This window comes from Colobus angolensis, unplaced genomic scaffold, assembly GCF_000951035.1.
Source record: "Colobus angolensis palliatus isolate OR3802 unplaced genomic scaffold, Cang.pa_1.0 Scaffold522, whole genome shotgun sequence".
In the NCBI taxonomy this organism is placed as follows: Eukaryota; Metazoa; Chordata; class Mammalia; order Primates; family Cercopithecidae; genus Colobus; species Colobus angolensis.
Genome location: NW_012118733.1, coordinates 1,088,771 through 1,108,294, shown reverse-complemented (window position 1 = coordinate 1,108,294; position 19,524 = coordinate 1,088,771). Strand labels below are relative to the sequence as shown.

General features: G+C 42.2%; 1 protein-coding gene across 1 annotated transcript in view; it reads right to left on the bottom strand.

The window, feature by feature from the left end:
• Positions 1–19,524, bottom strand: part of AGBL1 (ATP/GTP binding protein-like 1) — a 165,332-nt gene that overhangs the window by 29,820 nt on the left and 115,988 nt on the right. The window contains exons 6-10 of the mRNA XM_011960766.1: positions 17,877–18,085; positions 8,845–9,010; positions 7,859–7,926; positions 3,003–3,119; positions 1,040–1,620 (exon numbers count right to left, since the gene is read on the bottom strand). Of these exons, the coding sequence (XP_011816156.1) occupies positions 1,040–1,620; positions 3,003–3,119; positions 7,859–7,926; positions 8,845–9,010; positions 17,877–18,085 (1,141 nt within the window). The remainder of the gene's footprint in view (positions 1–1,039; positions 1,621–3,002; positions 3,120–7,858; positions 7,927–8,844; positions 9,011–17,876; positions 18,086–19,524) is intronic.

Below are 19,524 nucleotides of genomic sequence, written 5' to 3'. Positions count from 1 at the left end.
AAGGTCAGTCTTCTAAGAAACAGCAAAATCTGGGATATTTAACTAAGAGACAGAAAGAAAGCTTAGGAGGTCTTTCAGATTACCTTCCTGAATTTCCAGTCCAGTTCACAGGGGAGGTGTGAGAGAAGGGTGAAGAAAAGTAGACGTGAGGCCTGGACTCAGAGGGAAGATGTCCTATGCAGGGATAAGATGGTGCTATAACAGCCCTTGTGATCTGTTTCTCAAAAACATGAGCAATACAGATAAAGTGCAGGGGGTAGGGTTGGATATGTCAGCCAGGACCCCAGGTGGGAGCAGTTTGGGGGATTTACCATCAAGAGAATAATTTACCAATGACGTGAATAATAAGAAAACTTTCTGTTCTGCCCACTTTGCTCCACTGACTTGGTATGTGCATACAGATTTTTTCAAGAAAAATAATGTTTTCTTTGCCTTTAGCAGTTTTCATTTTAATCTCAATATGCTGAGCCATGGGTAAAGCTCCCTTTCCTGCCTTCTGGGAATAATCTATTATCCAGTGTTTCTTCCCTGGAGAATGTCTTTTCCATCCCCTCCTCTGTGAAGCAGCAAAACTATTCTCTGAACTAAGCCAGGGTATATAATACCTGGTGCTCCTCCTTTCTATTAGCAAGATATACCATACCAATTTGTAGGAAGCAAGAAAAGAGATCCCAAATAATCAGTTCTTGATTTTTCTGAAAACCTACTTTTGAGGAAGGAGCCCGGTATTTGGGGAAACTAGATGATCTTTCTTTGTGATAGTGGTTTGCAATGGAGATAGGATAAGGAGTTGTATTAGAATTACTCAAGGAATTTTTCATCAGAAAATACATGCCTACAACTACCCCATACTTGATTGTGAAATGTCCTTGCAGGAAGGAAAGTTTGTGTGTTTGGTTAGTTTGCCAACAGGCTTTAACATGTTCCTGATTAATGCTCACTTTCCTATAGATAGTAGAATTATCTGTACAAACCAGTTACTTATAAAATTATCAAAGAACAGGAAAAAAAAGAGCTCCCAAGTCAGTAGCGCCATCACCTTTGGACTCCACATTTGCGTTCCAACATAGGCTGAGTGGTGGGAGGGGGACAGTGTCCCCAGACATCAGGAAATGCCACCATCTTGAAGTCCACCACAGAGCTGGTTCTTCTGGCTTTGGCCATATAAAGATAGGGATCGTGGAAAGGGACACACTTCAGATGTGTCTGCAGAAGCTTATCTATTACTTCAACAGCCTCTCCAGTCCTAGTGGAGTTAGAAAAGGAGGCACTCATCCTTGGGCAGAAAATTGCATCTATGTCCCAGGCATCTGCTTTCAGGGAAGCCTGAATGTCAGGGATTTCACTTTCAGAAGAATCTCTCCCGAGACTATTGGATTGCACATTTTCGTACGGGTTCACTCTAGGCTTTCTTCTGGAGCCTAGATGCACAGTGGACCTTTGCGTCTTCACCATACACAGAAGGGAACTCCGGACAGAGTCTTCCCTTTCTTGTCCACAGGAGCTTTGGTCCTTGTTGTAGCAGTGCTGCTTTGAGGAGGCAGCAGTTGGAATGTGGTGGTGATTCGCATACTGAGTCTTTTCAGAGTTCAAATCACCTCCAGGTTTGGACTCCAGTTCCTTCATGTTCAAAATGGAATAGAATATGTTAGTGTGTCCTTCCAGGTAGAGAATACAATTTGATCCCTGTCCTTACTCTCTGGGCACAGAGCTAAGCATAAATCCTATGAATCTGGAAGCTTTCTCCAAGGTCAACTAAGAAAGACTAACCTTCAAGAGTCAAATAAATGACAGAATCATAGAAACTCATGTTTGGAAGGGCCTTTTGGTGGGTCTAGTCCAACGCTAAACAGTATTTGAATGTTTCCTTCAAGACCCCCACTAAATTACAATCTGGTTGAAAACCCATATTTATGGGGTCTCACTGCACCCCAAGGCAGTGCCTTTCACTTTAGGATAATTCTGTTTATTTGAAATAAATGTTTATACTAAACTGAAATTTCCTTCCCTGAAACTGTTATCACTGATCGCCTTCTGCTTTCTGAAGTCAAATAGAATATATTAACTCCCTTCTGTACACGTGACTTAGCTTATACCCTTAAATTCAGCCAAATTATGATTTATTACTAAGAGTCATAAGAAAATAATGGAGATCAAAAAGCAGGTCTAAAATATTGATGGCAGCAACAGTGGCAGCAGCAACTAGGCACAGAATTAGCATCATCAGGTCTAACATTCCCAATTTGTTTCTACTAACAAAGAAAGCCTGGAGTCAGGATGTCCACCTTCAAAAAGCCATATAGGACAACAGTGCCACTTGGCATGAGAACAATTAAATCATCATGAATTTTTATTTGCTTTTTCAGTGCATGGGGGCAAGGCACCCTGCCCACCAGAAAATAGGTAGTGATATGTACCTTCATGCTATAGTCATGCATTACTTAACAATGCAGGATGTTCTGAGAAAGGCATCATCAGGTGATTTCATCATTGTATGAACATCATAGTGTGTGCTTACACAAACTTAGATGGCAGAGCCTACTGCAGACCTAGGCTGTATGGTGTAGCCTATTGCTCCCAGGCTACAAATCTGTACAGCATGTTACTGTACTGAACACTTTAGGCAATAGGAACACGATGGCATTTGTGTGTCTAAACATAAAAAGTTGCAGTGAAAATACAGTCTTATAATCTTATGGGCCCATCGTGGAATACGCTGGCTGTCATCAATGGAAATGTCATCAGGCAGCTCATGACTGTGTATCCATCCTAAGTGTAGGGTGTCAGATTGAGGACCCCTTGCATACATTCTAAATTTTTCCCATATTTGCCACCTTTTCCCATTTTTGTTTAACATTCTGCTCTTCTCTAAGGAAGAGGCCAGAAGCAGATGGCTAATGATGAGCAATGCTTTCCATCTGGATACCCTGGTTTGGCCTCCCAGGGTCTGCAAGGAATCCATCATGCATTGTCAAAGATCAGAACCACAGCATATGTCCTACCTCAAAGCTATAGGAGAGCTCAAGACACATCGCCTCATATTGCATCAGTTCCTCTTCAGGTCGGTCAAGACCAGGTTTGGAACTTAGCTTGTTCACATCTGTTTCCAAGTCATCATCCTACATGGAATAGTCATAGAAGAGATTACAATCAGGAAATCCACCATGAGAAGCATCAAGATAAGATATGTATGTGCTTCTTCAGAATCTTAGGACGTGGTTTTCTTGCCTCCAAATTATAGCACTAGCCTATCCAGTGAAAAATTTGTTATGCTGGATTGTATTTTTAAAATAAAAAGAAAGAAGATAAACAACTTGTCTCAGCATTTATGTCAGTATTTGTCAACCTTCATCAGAAATAAAAACTTGTATGAGATAAACTACATAAGCAATAAAACATATTATAAAAGAAATTCTTTATCTCATTGCCACTAGCATCAACATCATTGTAATTATTGTACCTCTTTATCTATCTTTGACGTTTAGATTTAGTCAATCTTTTCACAAACATTTAATCAGCACCAACTGTGAGCAGGTACTCTTCTAGGTACTGAAGTTTCAGTCACAATGGAACAGACAAACATCCATGCTTCCATGGTTATTTGCCTTTTAGCGAGAGAAGAAAAACAGTAAAGAAGAAAGCAAAACAAATGAATATGTTAATTTCCAACAGTTATAACTCCCCTTGAAATGATAAAAGAGAGTGATGTGACTAAGATTGGGGAATGGGAGGCCGTTTGGATTGGGAGATCTCAGGAGGACTCATAAGGAGGTAATGTTTTAGCTGAGACCTAAATGGCAAAAAAAAAAAAAAAAGCCAGCTATGCACAGGCCCAGCAGTGAATTATTAAAGAAGGAAAAACTTCAATTTGTTTACAGAAAGAAGGTGGCTGATGCATACAGAATAAGAGAAAGATTGCAGGAGATGAGATTTGAGAAGTAGGCAGGAGAGAAATTATATCAATCCTTATAAGACATGGGGAGGAGCTGGTAGTCTCCCACTACATCTTTATCCTTTTGTACATTTAAAAATTTACCAAGCCACCACGAGTCTTTTATTTATCGGATTGAATAATCCCAGGCACTTTATTCTTGATAGATCATCATTTCAAAACAACTTAGTGATAATGGTGACTCTCCTCTGAATACTTCTGTGTTTTCCAAGGGTTGTAGGGTCTTACAGAGAGAAGGCACCAGGTATCAACCAGCCTAGTCTCTTTATCTTTCCATATCCTAGATTAAGTTTCCTTAATGAAATAGAGAAAAAAAATACCATATGTTTTACAAGTATATTTCATTAGTTAAGGAAAAACCTGGCAGTCCTGAAAGGTTAAATCCAATAAACATAGAAAATAAATGTTTGTATTCCTGATCCAAGGGGAACAAAATGCAATGTTCTATCTGTTTCACAATTTTTCTCCAAACTTCAAATTAAAAGAAAAGTAATTCCCATGAGTTTCATGTAATGATATTTTCAGGTACAGTATACACCATGACTAACTCCATGGCCACCACTCTTGTGCTTTGCAGCTTCATCCATCAATTCCCACTTGTCTCCACCCACTCTGCTGCAACCTCAGCCATGGCCCAGGGTGGCACTAATGGAACCACCACCTGGAAGGCCATTGGGATGAATGTCCACAACAGCGAGTAAGGTTGTGCTCCAACTGGTGCATCTGAAGGCAGGAGAGTCATGCAACCCATGAGCTGTAACCTAATTCATTCCACATGTGACTAGGCAATCCACTTAGCCTTAGAGCAGGGGTTAATAAACTGTGGCTCACTGGTTGTTTTTGTCAATAAAGTTTTATTGGAACAGAACCACACTCATTCATTTGGTCATGGCTGTTTTCTCAGTGCAACAGCAAAGTTCAATAGTTGTGATAGAAACCATTTCTGCCTTCAAAGTTCTGGAGCTTAGTCTCTGAGAACTAGGCACTCAGCCAGGTTGCCATCTCCTTTTGTATTTCTTATAAATGGCATTTGTTCTTATCTGGAGGTGGCCTGCTTCTGTGTCCTCACAGCAGCCCAGGCAGTCCTTTACCAACTAGGATTCTGCTACCCACCTAATCCAGGTAATGCTTTCTGGCTCTTGTTCCATAGGTTGGAGTTCTTGGACATTGTCTTTTGGCTGCCTCAAACTTGAGTTCACCACTCCATTGAAGGTGGTGATTTGAAAACTTAATAAGGACAAACTCCAAGTTCACTAGACTGCAAACTCTTTAAAGATAAAAACTATGTCTTATCTGTTTGTGCTTCATATAAACATCCCCAAGAATTTAGCATGCTGCATATGGATTATACCCAATAAAGCACTTGAAAGAAATAAAAAATGAAAAAGAAAGGAAAGGAAGGAAGAAGGAAGGGAGAGCTTGAATTTACTCTGTTTATCACCCTCTCCTTCAGAGTTTTGCAGAATCTAATGCTTGTGTACGTGAAGACAGCCCACATCTACTACGTTGACCTTGGCAGTTTTCAATCAAATCACGGCACCCTACTTTCCACTCTCATAAAAGATCCTCTTAATCATTCTTTCTAAGAGGCTGGTCCCAATTATTACCTAAGATTGTCAAATGGGAAGGCCACAGGTTAAAGGCCTGCGTCAGTGCTGTGGCCAGAAATAAAATATGCCTGACTTCTTGTTCATGCCTCTGGCAGCAAATGCTGCTGGTTTCCCCAGGGAAAATCCAGTTTTCTGGAGCAGTTTCCTTGCTCTTGCTGCGCCTCTGAATCAAACCCTAACTCTCATGCTCCTCTCCTTCTCTACAACTCATCTTCATGCTGACTTCTCATCTTCTTGCCTTGGCTTGAAGTCTTTTGATGATTAGTTTTCAAGCTCTTACCAATTTGTCTTGTGCTTCTTTGCCAGTTGAGTTTATTTATTTGTTTAGGGTTCTCTCTACCCCACCCCTCCACGCTCTGCAGAGCATGGGCCAAGGGAAGTATCTGAATGCCCTCCCTCCCATACTGTGGGAAATCAGGCACTATCGTGCACCCAGTCCCTTCCCATCAGATACATGAAGCAAGTGACACTCTGCAGCAGACATTCAGTTATCAAAGAGCAAGCAAGAGGGGAGGGGAAAGTGACATTGATGAATGACTGCAGCAGCACAGTATTATTCAAATAATTCAGTACATACTCCATAGGCCTGTACCACCAAGCCACAGCAAAGATCCAATTTGCTACTGATGACTTCAGAAATGATTCTACTTATCAACAACACCCAGAGAATACCAGACTGTCAATAGCAGTCTAAACCTACAGATGTAGCTTAAGAGGTAGTCCCTGTATGTCTGCTACTACCATCAGCAAGGTGAGTGATTATCATGATAGAGAACTTAAAAGCCTCTTTCTTTCTAAACAGATAGGAAAGAAGGAGAGAAAGAAAAGGAGGGAAAATTTTTGATTTTTTAAATTTGAGTTTCATCCCCAAGAAGTGTCATAAAAGGCAGCATTGACTTTAATTTACTGAGTCTTATTTTACGGACGACAAAATTAAGAAACTGTAACTTAAAGGAATTTGTCAAAGTCCGTGTCCACCAACAGAAATGGAGAGAGAATTATAATTCACAGACAAATTCTTATTCTAGAGCAGTGATCCTCAACTAGGGGTGATTTTGGCAAGTCTTAGAGATATTTTTGGTTCATACTTGGGGGGGTAACGAGGTGGGTACTACCGATATCAGTGGGTAGAGGTCAGGGATGCTGCTAAATGCCCTACAATGTACAAGGCAGCCTCCCACAACCAAGAAGTATCCAGTCTAAATGCCAACAGTGCCAAGGTCTAGAAACCTTGTTGTAGAAAAACACTAGTAAACTATGTCCCACTGCTTAGTTTTGTAAATGAAGATTGTTTGGAGGTTGGGCACAGTGGCTCATGCCTGTAGTCCCAGCACTTTGGGAGGCTGAAGTGGGCAGATTGCAAGGTCAAGAGTTCGAGATCAGCCTGGCCAATATGGTGAAACCCTGTCTCTAATAAAAATACAAAAATTAGCTGGGTGTGGTGGTAGGCATCTGTAGTCCCAGCTACTCGGGAGGCTGAAGTTGGTGAATTGCTTGGACCCAGGAGGCGGAGGTTGCAGTGAGCCAGGATTGCACCACTGCACTCCAGCCTGGTGACAGAGTGAGACTCCATCTCACAAAAAAAAAAAAAAAAAAAAAAAAAAAACTTCTTGGAACACAGCCATGCCCATTTGTTTACAAATTGTCTATAGCTGTTTTGTGCTACAACGGTAAAGTTGAGTAGTTGTGACAAAGACTGTATGGTCCACAAAGCCTAAAATAATTACTATTGGACCTTTTATAGGAAGTTCACCAACCTCTGTTCTATAGGATAGGCCTTTTTGGGAGGAGGACCAAAGAGCAACACTTCTCCGCTGGCCAGGTTGTGTACTGTGCAACTTAAGGGAAAACAATTCAGAGTCTGATGTCAATGGACTTGTACGACGCAGCAGCCCTGTGCAGAAAGGATAAGATGAGTGACTTATGAAGACAGGTGAGATCTACTAGAAAGCTTCCTGGAAAATCTTTCTAGTGTCTTAAATGATCTTATTAAATATACCAACTCCAAGTATTGTGTACCTAAAGCTCATCTGAATAAAGTATTGGTGTCTTCATAATGTATAGGATAGCCTCTGACTTTACAATGAGACATTGTACCGGACTTACCAAGATGAAAATGACAACTGGGAAATCAATAACAGCAGCTGTCATTTATTGAGCATCACTACCACTGGAGTGGCAGTACTAAAGTCAGTTCTTAAAATTTACACTGGGCTTGGGCAAACATAGGAAGTGATGTTTTTCTGTGCATGATGTGACTATGGACATCATTAGAAGCATGAGCTGGTGTACCTACTTCCACTTTCCCATCTTCAGTATCGGAGTCTTTGTCCACCTCATCATCGCCGTCATCTTCAAAATCCTCTGGATGGGGAAAAAGAGGTGAAATAAGTGAGGTCTCCCCTTTGCCTGGGATTTAGGATTTAGATGTTCACCACACAGTGGTTCTTTCTTCTTCCTCTCTCAAATAAGGGGCCCAATATTAATTGCACAATATTCCACCACACACGAATGCTTATTAGTCAGTACAAATGGTGTGCACGTAGGTATGTTGGGGCACTAAGTCATAAAGTTTAAACAGTTATCCCACATTGAATGCAAAATAAGTGCAGAAAAAATAACACATGAATACCATTCTGGATTCTCCCATGAAAGTCAGAGGTATTTATGCAACTAGCATAGCCAAAGTTTAGAGATCACACACATACAAAATGTGTTATAACCTAAATATCACCTTGATTGAGCCCCTAATTTTTTGATTGAGGAAGTTATTTAAAACAAAATCCATAGTGGCAAAATTATGCCTATAGAAAACCTGTTCTTACTAGGATCTTTTGACAGGAAGATTTTCCTAGAGATTAAATAATAATACTTTCAAATATTCCAATATGTCTAGCCTGGAGTTGTAAATAACAAGAGTTTTATTTTAATTTCATCCTCAGGGCAAACTAATTCCACAATCGGTCAGTATGCTGCAGAGATTCGATCATGGGATTCTGAATAGACTTTTTTTTAATTAGCTGAGATTACTGTACAGGCATTTGATAGCTACTAGGCAAAGCAGAAACAGTTAATAATGAAGAACAAAATAAGTGAGTTTGGTATTTTCTCACCCTGTTTATGAAAATCAAAACTGCTTTTTCATATATGTCTCTAATTAGCTTAATAGACAATTATGGTTGACCTATGAAACAACTAATTCTCTTTTCATACACTTTCCTGGGAGACATTGTCAAAATGCAAAAATTCATCTTAAAGGTCATAGTTACCCACTTATTTTACCTTCAGGTAAATCACATGGAGGTTCAGTGGTGATGCGCCCAGGGACCGGGAAGGCATAGGCACTGCTGGCTGTGACCAAGGGAAGTGGACTCTTAGGGTAGCACTGCCTCAGGATCTGAAGCACCACAGAGATGACGGGCTCCATGCTCTTGTCATCCAGGCAGTTCTGAACACAGGGAAGATTATATCAGACGCCAGCATCTGGGCACAGTCACCTAGCTGTAACACAGCTAGTAACACTCTCCTAGCTGTAACACAGCACGGTCTCCTAGCTGTATTTCAGCTAATGAATTATACACATGGACAGACCGTAAACAGCCTTAATGTAGAATGTCAAATCTGAGCATTCCAACATAGAATTTTGTCTAATGTAGAATCTGTGCTTTTCTGTCTCTTGCTCATTTCATACATCATTGCAATGAATTCAGTCTGAATATAGACTTAAAATTCATTCAAGGGATGCTGCGCCTAAGGCAAGACATTGCTCAGGATAGCTGGGGGAAGAGGAGGCTGGTGTCTTTTCTCAGCCACCCATGTGTCACTGTGAATTATTGCCTACGTTAGGGAATGAGCAGCTGAATTGATGGAAGTCTTGCTTTTCTCTTTCAGCTTTCTTCTGCAGAGAAAAATATTTTTTATAAGAGATAAAATATGAAATCAAAGGGAAAGACTAAGTGAATCCCAAGTACCTAAATTAAATTACATGTCTCTTCTCAAAGCCCACAGTGTTGATCCCTCTTGGTACCTTCCCAAATCAGAGAAAAATTGGGTTTGCAGATGTAACATTTTGATACTGATGGAACATGACAAGACCCTTCTTTTCAGACACTGTGAAAAATGTAAGAACAAGTTCACCAAATTAAGAGACAGAGAGTTGAGTATAGTTCAGGATCTCTTTGGCAAAAACACAACCATTTTCTTCAGTATCTTTGTAAATGTTTTGTCTACTGACTTGGTACAGGAAGATGACTTGTGGGGTCCTCCAGTTTGCTATTCCTAAAGGGTACAGCAAGCTCTGAGGCCAGTAAGTCACAGAAGTGGAGATGGTGGATGCCAGGTACCCACCACAGGGCAGTGTGAATGTCTGTGGTGCTGCTGAACTATGGCATCTCCAGACTCAACATTACAGGTACTTCCATGTGAAAGAACATGGAGGGAAAAAAAGTAATAAAAATTTATCCATGAATTTAAGCTACCCAAATGACTCCAAAATATAAGTAAGCCAACTTTCTTTTTTTTTTAGACAGAGTCTCACTCTGTCACCCAGGCTGGAGTGTAGTGGCACGATCTCAGCTCACAGCAACCTCCACCTCCCGGGTTCAAGCAATTCTCCTGCCTCAGTCTCCCGAGAAGCTGGGATTACAGATGCTTGCTACCATGCCAGCCAATGTTTGTATTTTTAATAGAGATGGGGTTTCACCACATTGCTCAGGCTTGTCTCAAACCCCTGACCTCAGGTGATCCACCTGCCTCAGTCTCCCAAAGTGCTGGGATTACAGGCATGAGCCCCCACGCTCAGCCTTAAGTAAGCCAACTTTCAAAATGAAATGTGTTAATGCAATCAAGAATGCTCTCTCCCCTTCAGTGTGTGCCAGTCATACCCATCAAGTGTCCTGAATCAACAGCCTCAGAATACACAGCAGGAAATACTCTTGGTGGAAAATGAATTAGTTTTGGCTAATTCATTATGGAGGCTAATGAACAGTTGAAGCTATTTCACCCATTGGTCTGATCAAATGGTCTCAAGTGTTTCATGAAAAGTATTAGGAATGGGAAGAAAATAAAACAGAGTCTGATGGAGGAAGCGATAAGGTGAAAGAGATGACTTATCAGATATAATGTTCTAAGCTCCAACCTTGGTAGAGATAGAGCCAGCCCAAGCCAGGGCAGTCAAAAAAGCCAACATTTTGGAACACAGTTATGTTTGTGATGGTCTTTGATGATAAAAGATAATCATGTCTTTTTTTTGGTGGAATGGAACAAGTGAAAGGATGAAACCCAGTTCGAATGTTCTGAAAAATTGGTCCATACCATGAACTAAATTTGAAGGCTGGAGGGAGTATTACAATCTATAAAACCCAAGGCCTTAGGAATCATGCTATATTTGCCTTCTGCTGCACTGTAGGGGAAATACTTATGAATGCAAAGATCGTTGGTTTCAAGGTAACAGAAAATCTTGGATTCATTTCTCAACATTTCCTTCATGCTAGTGGATAGGTGCTGTGCAGGGCCGAGACTAAGGTGAGACTAAGGTGTGCAGGGTTGGTACGCGTGCTATGCATCAAAACAAGACAAGACTCCAGGAAATACAATCCTTATGGACCAATGTCTCAGAATTGGAGGCAAAGGTGAGATTTTAGGCTCCCTTTTCCCATCACTCTCAATAACACATTTGCTACTTGGAAGGGATGATGAAATACAAGAATGCATTCAATTAATGTATTCAATGCTTCCATCACAGTTAACATCTTTGAATTTGCTTTGGCATAATAAATACCCTACTTGCATGATACATAGACAAGGTAAAGTAAGAGCAAACTGCTCAGGTCCTGGAGCCAGACTACGTGAGTTTAAATCCTGGACTGAAGATTACTAACTTCATAACCCTGGCAAATTAATACACTTCTCTGTGCCACAGTGTCTTCATCTGCAAAGTGGAGATAATAACACAACCTCTCTCCTAATGTTGTGTACAAATTAAATGCATTAAAGTAGGCAAAGTGCCTAATAGTAAGCATTTAGTATTAGCCAGTGGGAAAAAAGAAGGCATCCTTAGTGTCATAAAGTCTCCTAGGAGTCTGCAAGAGGCTGCTAGGAGCCACTGCTCCTCAGAGCACAGTCCTAGTAATAATTCCCATGATAACAAAGCAAGGCATTTTAATGGAAAAGGACCTTGACTAGGGGTATAAATTCCTGGGTTTAAATTCCAGCTCTGCTTCTATGTAGCCAAAGCCACTAACATCTCCTGCCTAAACTCCTATCAACACTCTAATTCCTCCCCTTACTCTCCTTCCTTCCCCTTGTGCCCTCTGATAATCTCTTTTCCAAATGGCAGCCAAAATGGTCCTTTAAAAGCATAAATCAGTTTAATGGGTATAGAGTTTTAATTTTTCCAGATGAAAAGAGTTCTGGAGATGGATGGGTAATAGTGACAGTTATACAACAATGTACTTAACCTGACCAAACTGTACACCTAAAAATAGTTAAGATGGTGAATTTGGTTGCATGTATTTTACTACAATTAATTTAAAATTTTTCAAAATTAAAAAATGAAAAGCATAAATTGTATCAGGTCAGTCTCCTGCTTCAAACTTGATAGAAATAAAATTCTAATTTATTTTTATGCCCTAGGAAGTTCTATGTGATCTGGCCTTCTCTATCTCTTTAATTCATATCTTCTCCTCCTTTGTTCCTGCTTACAAGTTGACGGAGGCCAGGCGCAGTGCTTCACGCCTGTAATCCCAGCACTTTGGGAGGCCGAGGCAGGTGGATCACGAGGTCAGGAGTTCGAGACCAGCCTGGCCAAAGCGGTGAAATCCCGTGTCTACTAAAAATACAAAAATTAGCCAGGCATTGTGGTTCATGGCTGTAATTCCAGCTACTCGGGAGGCTGAGGCAGGAGAATCACTTGAACCCAGGAGGCGGAGGCTGCAGTGAGCCAAGATCACACTACTGCACTCCAGCCTGGGCAACAGAGCAAGACTTCATCTCAAAACAAAACAACAAACAAAAACGTTGGTGGAAATAAAATTCAAAGTCCTCATCATGGTTCAAGGAACTCTAAATGTCCTGGCACTGCCCATGACTCCAACTCAATCTCATGTCTTCCCCCTTACTCACAACACTCTGCCATATCTGTGTTTCTCAAGCTCACCCACCTCCCACTCTACTTCCCCACCTGAGGGTCTTTGCATTTACTTCCTTTTTCTCTCCATGGAACCCTCATCTCCAGACCCTCATGGCACTGGTTCTTTCTTATCATTCAGGTCTCAGGTGACACCACAGCTCTTCAACTATGCCTGCCTGGCATAACCCCTCTCTCCCTTCTCTTTGCAGTGATTCTTTGAAAGTAGATGAGAAATTCTAAGGCCGAGGGCAGATGTGACATAGCTTCAATATAAAAATACCTTAAATGGAAATGGCTTGATATCTTCTGGATTGTCACTGAGATCTTTCCTTCTGCCTGACCCTCCAAAACGTCCTAGTTGTCCCACTCACTCTCCATGGCTTCTCTCTCTGTCTGTGCCTCGTGGCCACCTCTTGTGCTTCTCTGAACAGTTTACAAACCAAGTGTTTCTCTTAAGACTTTTCAAAATACTCTCCTAGCTTCATTCAAATGTGGGTGCCTTCTTGGAGGCTTCTCTGGTCAGCAAGACCAAGTAGGTCCTCCTGTGCATGGTTACACCCGCCTGCTGCCTACACTGCATTATCCATATCCTATTTTCCCATATGATATGAGTCCTCTATCACCTTCATCTTTGAACGCCCTATAGAACACAGCCCCAACATCCTTCACCAAAAAGGAGCTCAGAAAACATTTACTGAATCAATAGTAAATGATCTCAGACCAATCTGACCTTCAGGGTATCTAGCTCCTGATTCCAACCTGGGAATATTTCCTTTAGGATTCAGTCCCTCCTTTCATAGGTCCACAAGGCTGAGGCCCTTGGTCTTGTTGGCCAGAGACGAGCCTGATGAATCAAGACTTGGCCTACTGTGCTTTCTGAGCAAATGGTGGCAACTGTGACTTTTAAAAGGCCATATCACTTCTTATTCTAGTGATTCTCAAAGTGAGATACCCAAACCAGTAGCCTCAGTATCACCTGAGAACTTGTTAGAAATGCAGAATCTTGCATCTCACCTCAGAACAACTGAATTAGAAACTCTGAGGTAGGATCTAGCAATCCGTGTTTTAACAGTTCCTCTAGGTAACTTTGATGCATGCTCAAGTTTGAAAACCAGCAATTTTAGCAACCTTTCAGGCCCCTTAAGCTGTTGTAGCTCCAAAGAGTGGTCCTTTTCTCTGAGTATCTTATCTAGGTTTGTTCCTTCTGCAGTTACCTATTTCTCCAAATTGATAATTATCTCCAACTGTCTCAGGCATCCTTGTAGGAGTTTTTTTTTTTTTTTAACCTTGCATTCAAATTGTCATCCTTCTTCCTCTTTCCTCATGCAAAGCTCCAATAAGATTCCATTATACTACATTATACAGCACCCTTGCTGCACTATGGGTGATCTCAGCCTTTGAACTTCTAGGGGATGTTTACAGAATCTGTGCAGAAATGTAAGACGCAGGAAACAAAGAGGTAGGGTCACCGAGAGAGACAATGCAAGCAGTGACCTCAGCAGAAAGGCAAAGAAGAATATTAAGATGGCAAAGGTGTAGGAAGGACTTTGAAAAAGTTCCTTTACAGTCAATCTCATTCTCAGTAGGTTTGTAAACACATCATACACATCAATAAAACTAATATAGGACAGTGGTTTTCCAAGTGTGATCCTGAATCGGTAGTATCAGCATCACTTAGGGAGTTGTCAGGAAAGCACATTCTCAGACCCCACCACAGCCCTGCTGAGTCAGAAACTCTGAGAATGGAGTCCAACGGTCTCTGCTTTAGTGACCCCTCCGGGTGACTCTGATGCATGCTCAACTTGGGGAGCTGCTGGTACAGTGGGCAAAAGCATGGGCTCTCAAGTGAGACTACCAGATTCCAATCCTGGCTCCAACACTTATGAGCTTTGTGAACTTGGGAAAATTACTTAACAGTTATGTGCCTCAGTTTCTTCATCTGTAAAAAGGGAGATAATAGAGCCTACCTCAAAAGCTTTTTAAATTATCAATATTGGAGAGTCTACATAAATTGCTAAGACAGTCAAGGGATATACTAATAGTAAGAGTTCAAAGTAACTGTCTTCTCTTTCTCCTACTTCTTCTCTTCCTCCTCCTCCTCCTCCTGCCTCTGCTGCTGCTGCTTCATTAACATTGTCATCACTATCACTGGCATCAGCAATAGCAACAGCAGCAGCAGCAGCAGCAGCATAATCTGCAAATGGCAACTGAAAGAACATCACCAAATCCAAGGTCCCTGAGTTGACCATCCAGTGACTCCCATGCCTTCGCTAGCAGATGGGAGAGGAGGGGTGATGGGCAGCTCTAACTCCAGCACACCTGCAAGGGCATCTGTGCTCACAGCACTCGCCTCAGGTCTGGGAGGCTACTCAACACTGGTTACGACTGCCAGGGAAAAGTAACAAGCCATTTGGTTTCTAAGCCAGGACAGCCTATCTTTCACCTGCAAGGATCATTTTCCAAAAAACAGAAGAATGTTAAACATCAGACTTTGCACATAAACTTGGTAACATTTCCTCTGGAAGAGCACATCATTTTTATTTTATTTTATTTTATTTTTGAGACAGAGTCTTACTCTGTCACCCAGACTGGAGTGCAATGGTACAATTTCAGCTCACTGTAACCTCCACCTCCTGGGTTCAAGCAATTCTCCTGTCTCAGCCTCCTGAGTAGCTGGGATTACAGGCACGTGCCACCATGCCCGGCTAATTTTTTGTATTTTTAGTAGAGACAGGGTTTCGCCATGTTGGCCAGGCTAGTCTTGAACTCCTGACCTCAGGTGATCCGCCTGTCTCGGCCTCCCAAAGTGCTGGGATTACAGGCATGAGCCACCACCCCCGGCCAAGAGCACACTATTTAAAAGACTAAAAGCAAGGGTGAGTGGTGGTGGTGAGGAATTCAACCTCTTGAGGTTGACATCCATACATTCTACACACTCTTCCAGGCGACAGGTGTGTCATGGCCTATTTACTCAGCACTGTCCCATAGGCCCCTCCTGGGCTGCTTTTCCGTATAATTCTTAGAGAGATTATAATATGAGCTAGAGAAACCTCACTATAAAGTGCACACTCTGTGTGTACTCACATTCTGCTTCCATTCCAACAGTAATTCAAGGCTGGAAGCTTCTTGCTAATGTGCTTAACTGAGCAACTGAAGTCTTCATTGACCTGCTAAAGGAACCGTTTTGAAGAACCTGCACACAGGCTCACAGCCTCTCCTGCTGGGCTTCATTTAGTGTTTTCTCCACCATATTTCTATCATAGACATGTCCCTCTGTGATTACCATCTTCTTCCTTTATTGCTCTTGTTTTTCTTGTTTGTTTTGTTTTTTGTTTGTTTTTTTAGCACAGAACAGAGAAATAGCCAATAACATGGAGGGCAGAGGAACGTGGTAAAACCCTGGACCAGAGTAGGGGTCTGTTAAACATCAGCAATGCAGGAGGCCATTGCACTAGGACTGGGAGGGATTAGAGACTTGGGGGACCACAAGCTTACAAAGCAAGAGGGAGCTTGGAAAAATTCAAAGCCCTGCTTCATCCTGAGAAATAGAATGTAAAATATAGCTATTTCATGACTGAGAAGCTTTGAAAGCTGTAATGATGGAAAGAAATCCAGAGGTGATAGCATATAGGAAATTAGATATTCGTTTGCAGCACTGTATTTTGTTATTGTTTGGTGGGGGTAAGGCCATTTTTAATGAGAAATGTCTACAGATACCATGGCTGGAAAACAACACCCTCATTGGCAGCTTCATTACCTCAGATGTACTCAGATAGAGAAAAACTGGAGGGTGTCCAGAGAGGAGCAAGAAGGCTGGAAAAGGGAGTCCAGAGGCGGCCTCATCTGGAGGCAATAGGAACATAACGCGTGTGCGACATGGCTGCCTTGGCCCCAGGAGAAGGTGGGTGAGCAGATGATGGATATTTGGAACACTTATACCACCAATAGAGAGGCCATATGTAGCCTCAAACTATGGTAGCCCTAATCAGGTGAAATTAAGGCATGTATTTAGGTTGAAATCCAGGAATCCCCAGGATGCATATTCCAGTGGGGTGCTGATAAGTAGAAACCTTTGAAGACACCATCCCCTTTCCCTGGGATGCTCTTCCCCTGCAATTTGGCCTGACCAGCTCCTCCAATAACTCAGGTCTCAGCTCAGGTGTCACCTGCTCAGAGATGACTTGACCTCTCTCTCTAAAAGAACACCTGCTCCCTCTACCTATAGCGGCTCCTGTAGACCTATGCCCTTACTTCATTGATTTCACACTGCAATATGAAATTATCTTCCTCACTGGATTCTTTGCTTACTTAGTGTCTGACTCTTCTGCTAGGAGGTTTTCCCTATAGGCTCAAGGGCCTCATTTGTCATATCCACCACTAGACCCCACTGCTAATTATTCCAATAATGGCTCATCCTCAAAACACAGTTCAGTCATGGCAAGCACTCTTCTGGGCACGTGCCATTTGTACAGTGACTTATTTAGTCCACACGACAACCTAGGTTTTGTTATTTCTGCTTTTTTTTCTTTTGAAGAATCTAGAGGCCCAGAGAAGTTGAGTGACTTTTTCAAAGTTTCACAGCCGTAGGCCCTAGAGCTGGGATTTGAATCCAGTTCTCTAGTTTTAGAGTCAACACTTACCACTATGCCATACTGCACCTCTGGTAGTGTGTATTCAACAAACATATGTTAAGTATATATGAATGAATCGATGGAATGAAGATTGTTTTGTTGTTGTTGTTGTTGTTTTGAGACAGGGACTCACTCTGCCAACTAGGCTGGAGTTCAGTGGCATGATCTCGGCTCACTGTAACATCCCCCTCCCAGGTTCAAGCGATTCTCCTGCCTCAGCCTCCTGAGTAGCTGGAACTACAGGCATGCGCCACCACACCCAGCTAATTTTTATATTTTTAGTAGAGAGGGGTTTCACCATTTTGGTCAGGCTGATCTCAAACTCCTGACCTCAGGGGATCATCTGCTTTGGCCTCCCAAAGTGCTGGGATTACAGGCGTGAGCCACCAAGCCTGGCCTGGAATGAAGACTTAAATCTGGAACATCTGCCCTTAGCAGGAAACAAGAAATAGATTGAGGTGTTCCCAGCTTTGTCTGGGATGATTCCTAAATGACAGCCTTCAGGAATCATCCAGCTGGCCTCCAGCTGCAGAGTGAATCCCCATGCTGCCTGCCTGTGTGGTGCTGAAGAGGATCTCCATGCCCTGTGCTGCCAGGAAGGCCTCCCTGCCAGATCGGAGGGCAGCAATGTGCTTGAGGCAGAGCAGCAAGCCCCGTCGGATCTGCACGTAGGTGTTGGCTGTGTCACGGCTGTGCCAGTCCTGGTGCAGCCAGAGTAAGCTGGTGACGTAACCTCGGTTCACTGCCCTGCGGCCGTTCGACTCTGAAAACAAAGGGGAAGGCAGAGTCAATCACAGGCTCTCCACGGCTGCACCTCTTTGAGAATGTTCCAGTGCATTTCCCACAAGATACTTATTAATCATCAAGGGAATAATAATGTTTTAGTATGAAAACTGGCAGATGTCACCTTAAACCAAGTAATCAAAGTTAACATCCCCAGTAATGGGACAGTCATCACGTGCCCCCGATATGATGCACTGAGAAAGATCAGCATCACTTCTATGGTGTTCCTGCCAAGAATGCATAACCCGAATTGGATCATGAAGAAAATCAGCAAAGCCTAAATGAAAGACATGCTACAAAATACCTGACTTACACTCCTTGAAAATGTCAAGGTCATGAAAGGCAAAACAAAACAGAACAAAACATGAGGCTAAAGGTAACTAAAAAGGCATGACAAGTCAGCATAATAAGTAATTATAGTTTAAATATTGGGCCAGCAAACAATTTTTTCTTTTGCTGTAAAAGGCGTTATTGGGCAGTGGTCGAATTTGAATAAGATCTGTAGATTAACTAACAGTTTTGTATCAGTGCTTATTTTCAGATTTTGATAAACTGGGGTTATGTAAGAGGATACTTTTGTTTTTAGGAAATTCATAATTAGGGTATATGGAAGTCTGTACCTTATTCTCAGAAAAACAAACAAGCAAAAACATAATACTAACAGTGTGGGAGGAGAGACAGACACAGAGAGCGATTTCCACCAGATTTCCAATCCTCCTATCTGCATGTCAGTGGACCCAGGAGGTTGTCATTTGGGTTGAGCTATCAGATTAGGTGGGGAAGGAGAGGATGCTGAGTGAGGTATAGTATCTGAAAGGCTGCCATGTGTAAGAGATATGTTGGGTGTCCTTTCTAAAGAGAATGGAAGCTCATTTATAAATAATCAAGACTCATAAATTTGTTTCATATAGTTGAAGCCTCAACATCCGTTTTTAGGCACGACTTAAGTTGCTTGAAACCCAGTCGTACCCCGTTGCCTCTGACCTACAGAAAGCTTGCCCTCCCCACGTGGTTGTTTGCCATATGGCCTGCTTGTTCCTCATCCCATTGACCAAAAACCCAACATTTTCCGCACCTACCGACCACAGTAAAACCCAACGAACAACACCAGAGTCATGTGAATAGGACCTGCTCTTCATATGTGTTTTCTTTAAACTGCCAAATCCACAACCCCTGCAGGAAAGCCTGACAGATAATGCCATGGACTTTAAGAAAGGCCCAGTCCCACAACAGAGCCTCTCTCTCCCCAGACACTGTTTGAGCTCCCTGCCACCTCCAAACTCCCCAGCAACTCTTCTTATTCTCCTGGCTCTGTAATAACAGAAACATTTCTGCTATTTCATGGGTTTTGCTGTGCTGCCTCTTCTGAGTCTCACCTGACCCACACACCCCAACTAACTTTATCCCCTATCAGTGGCT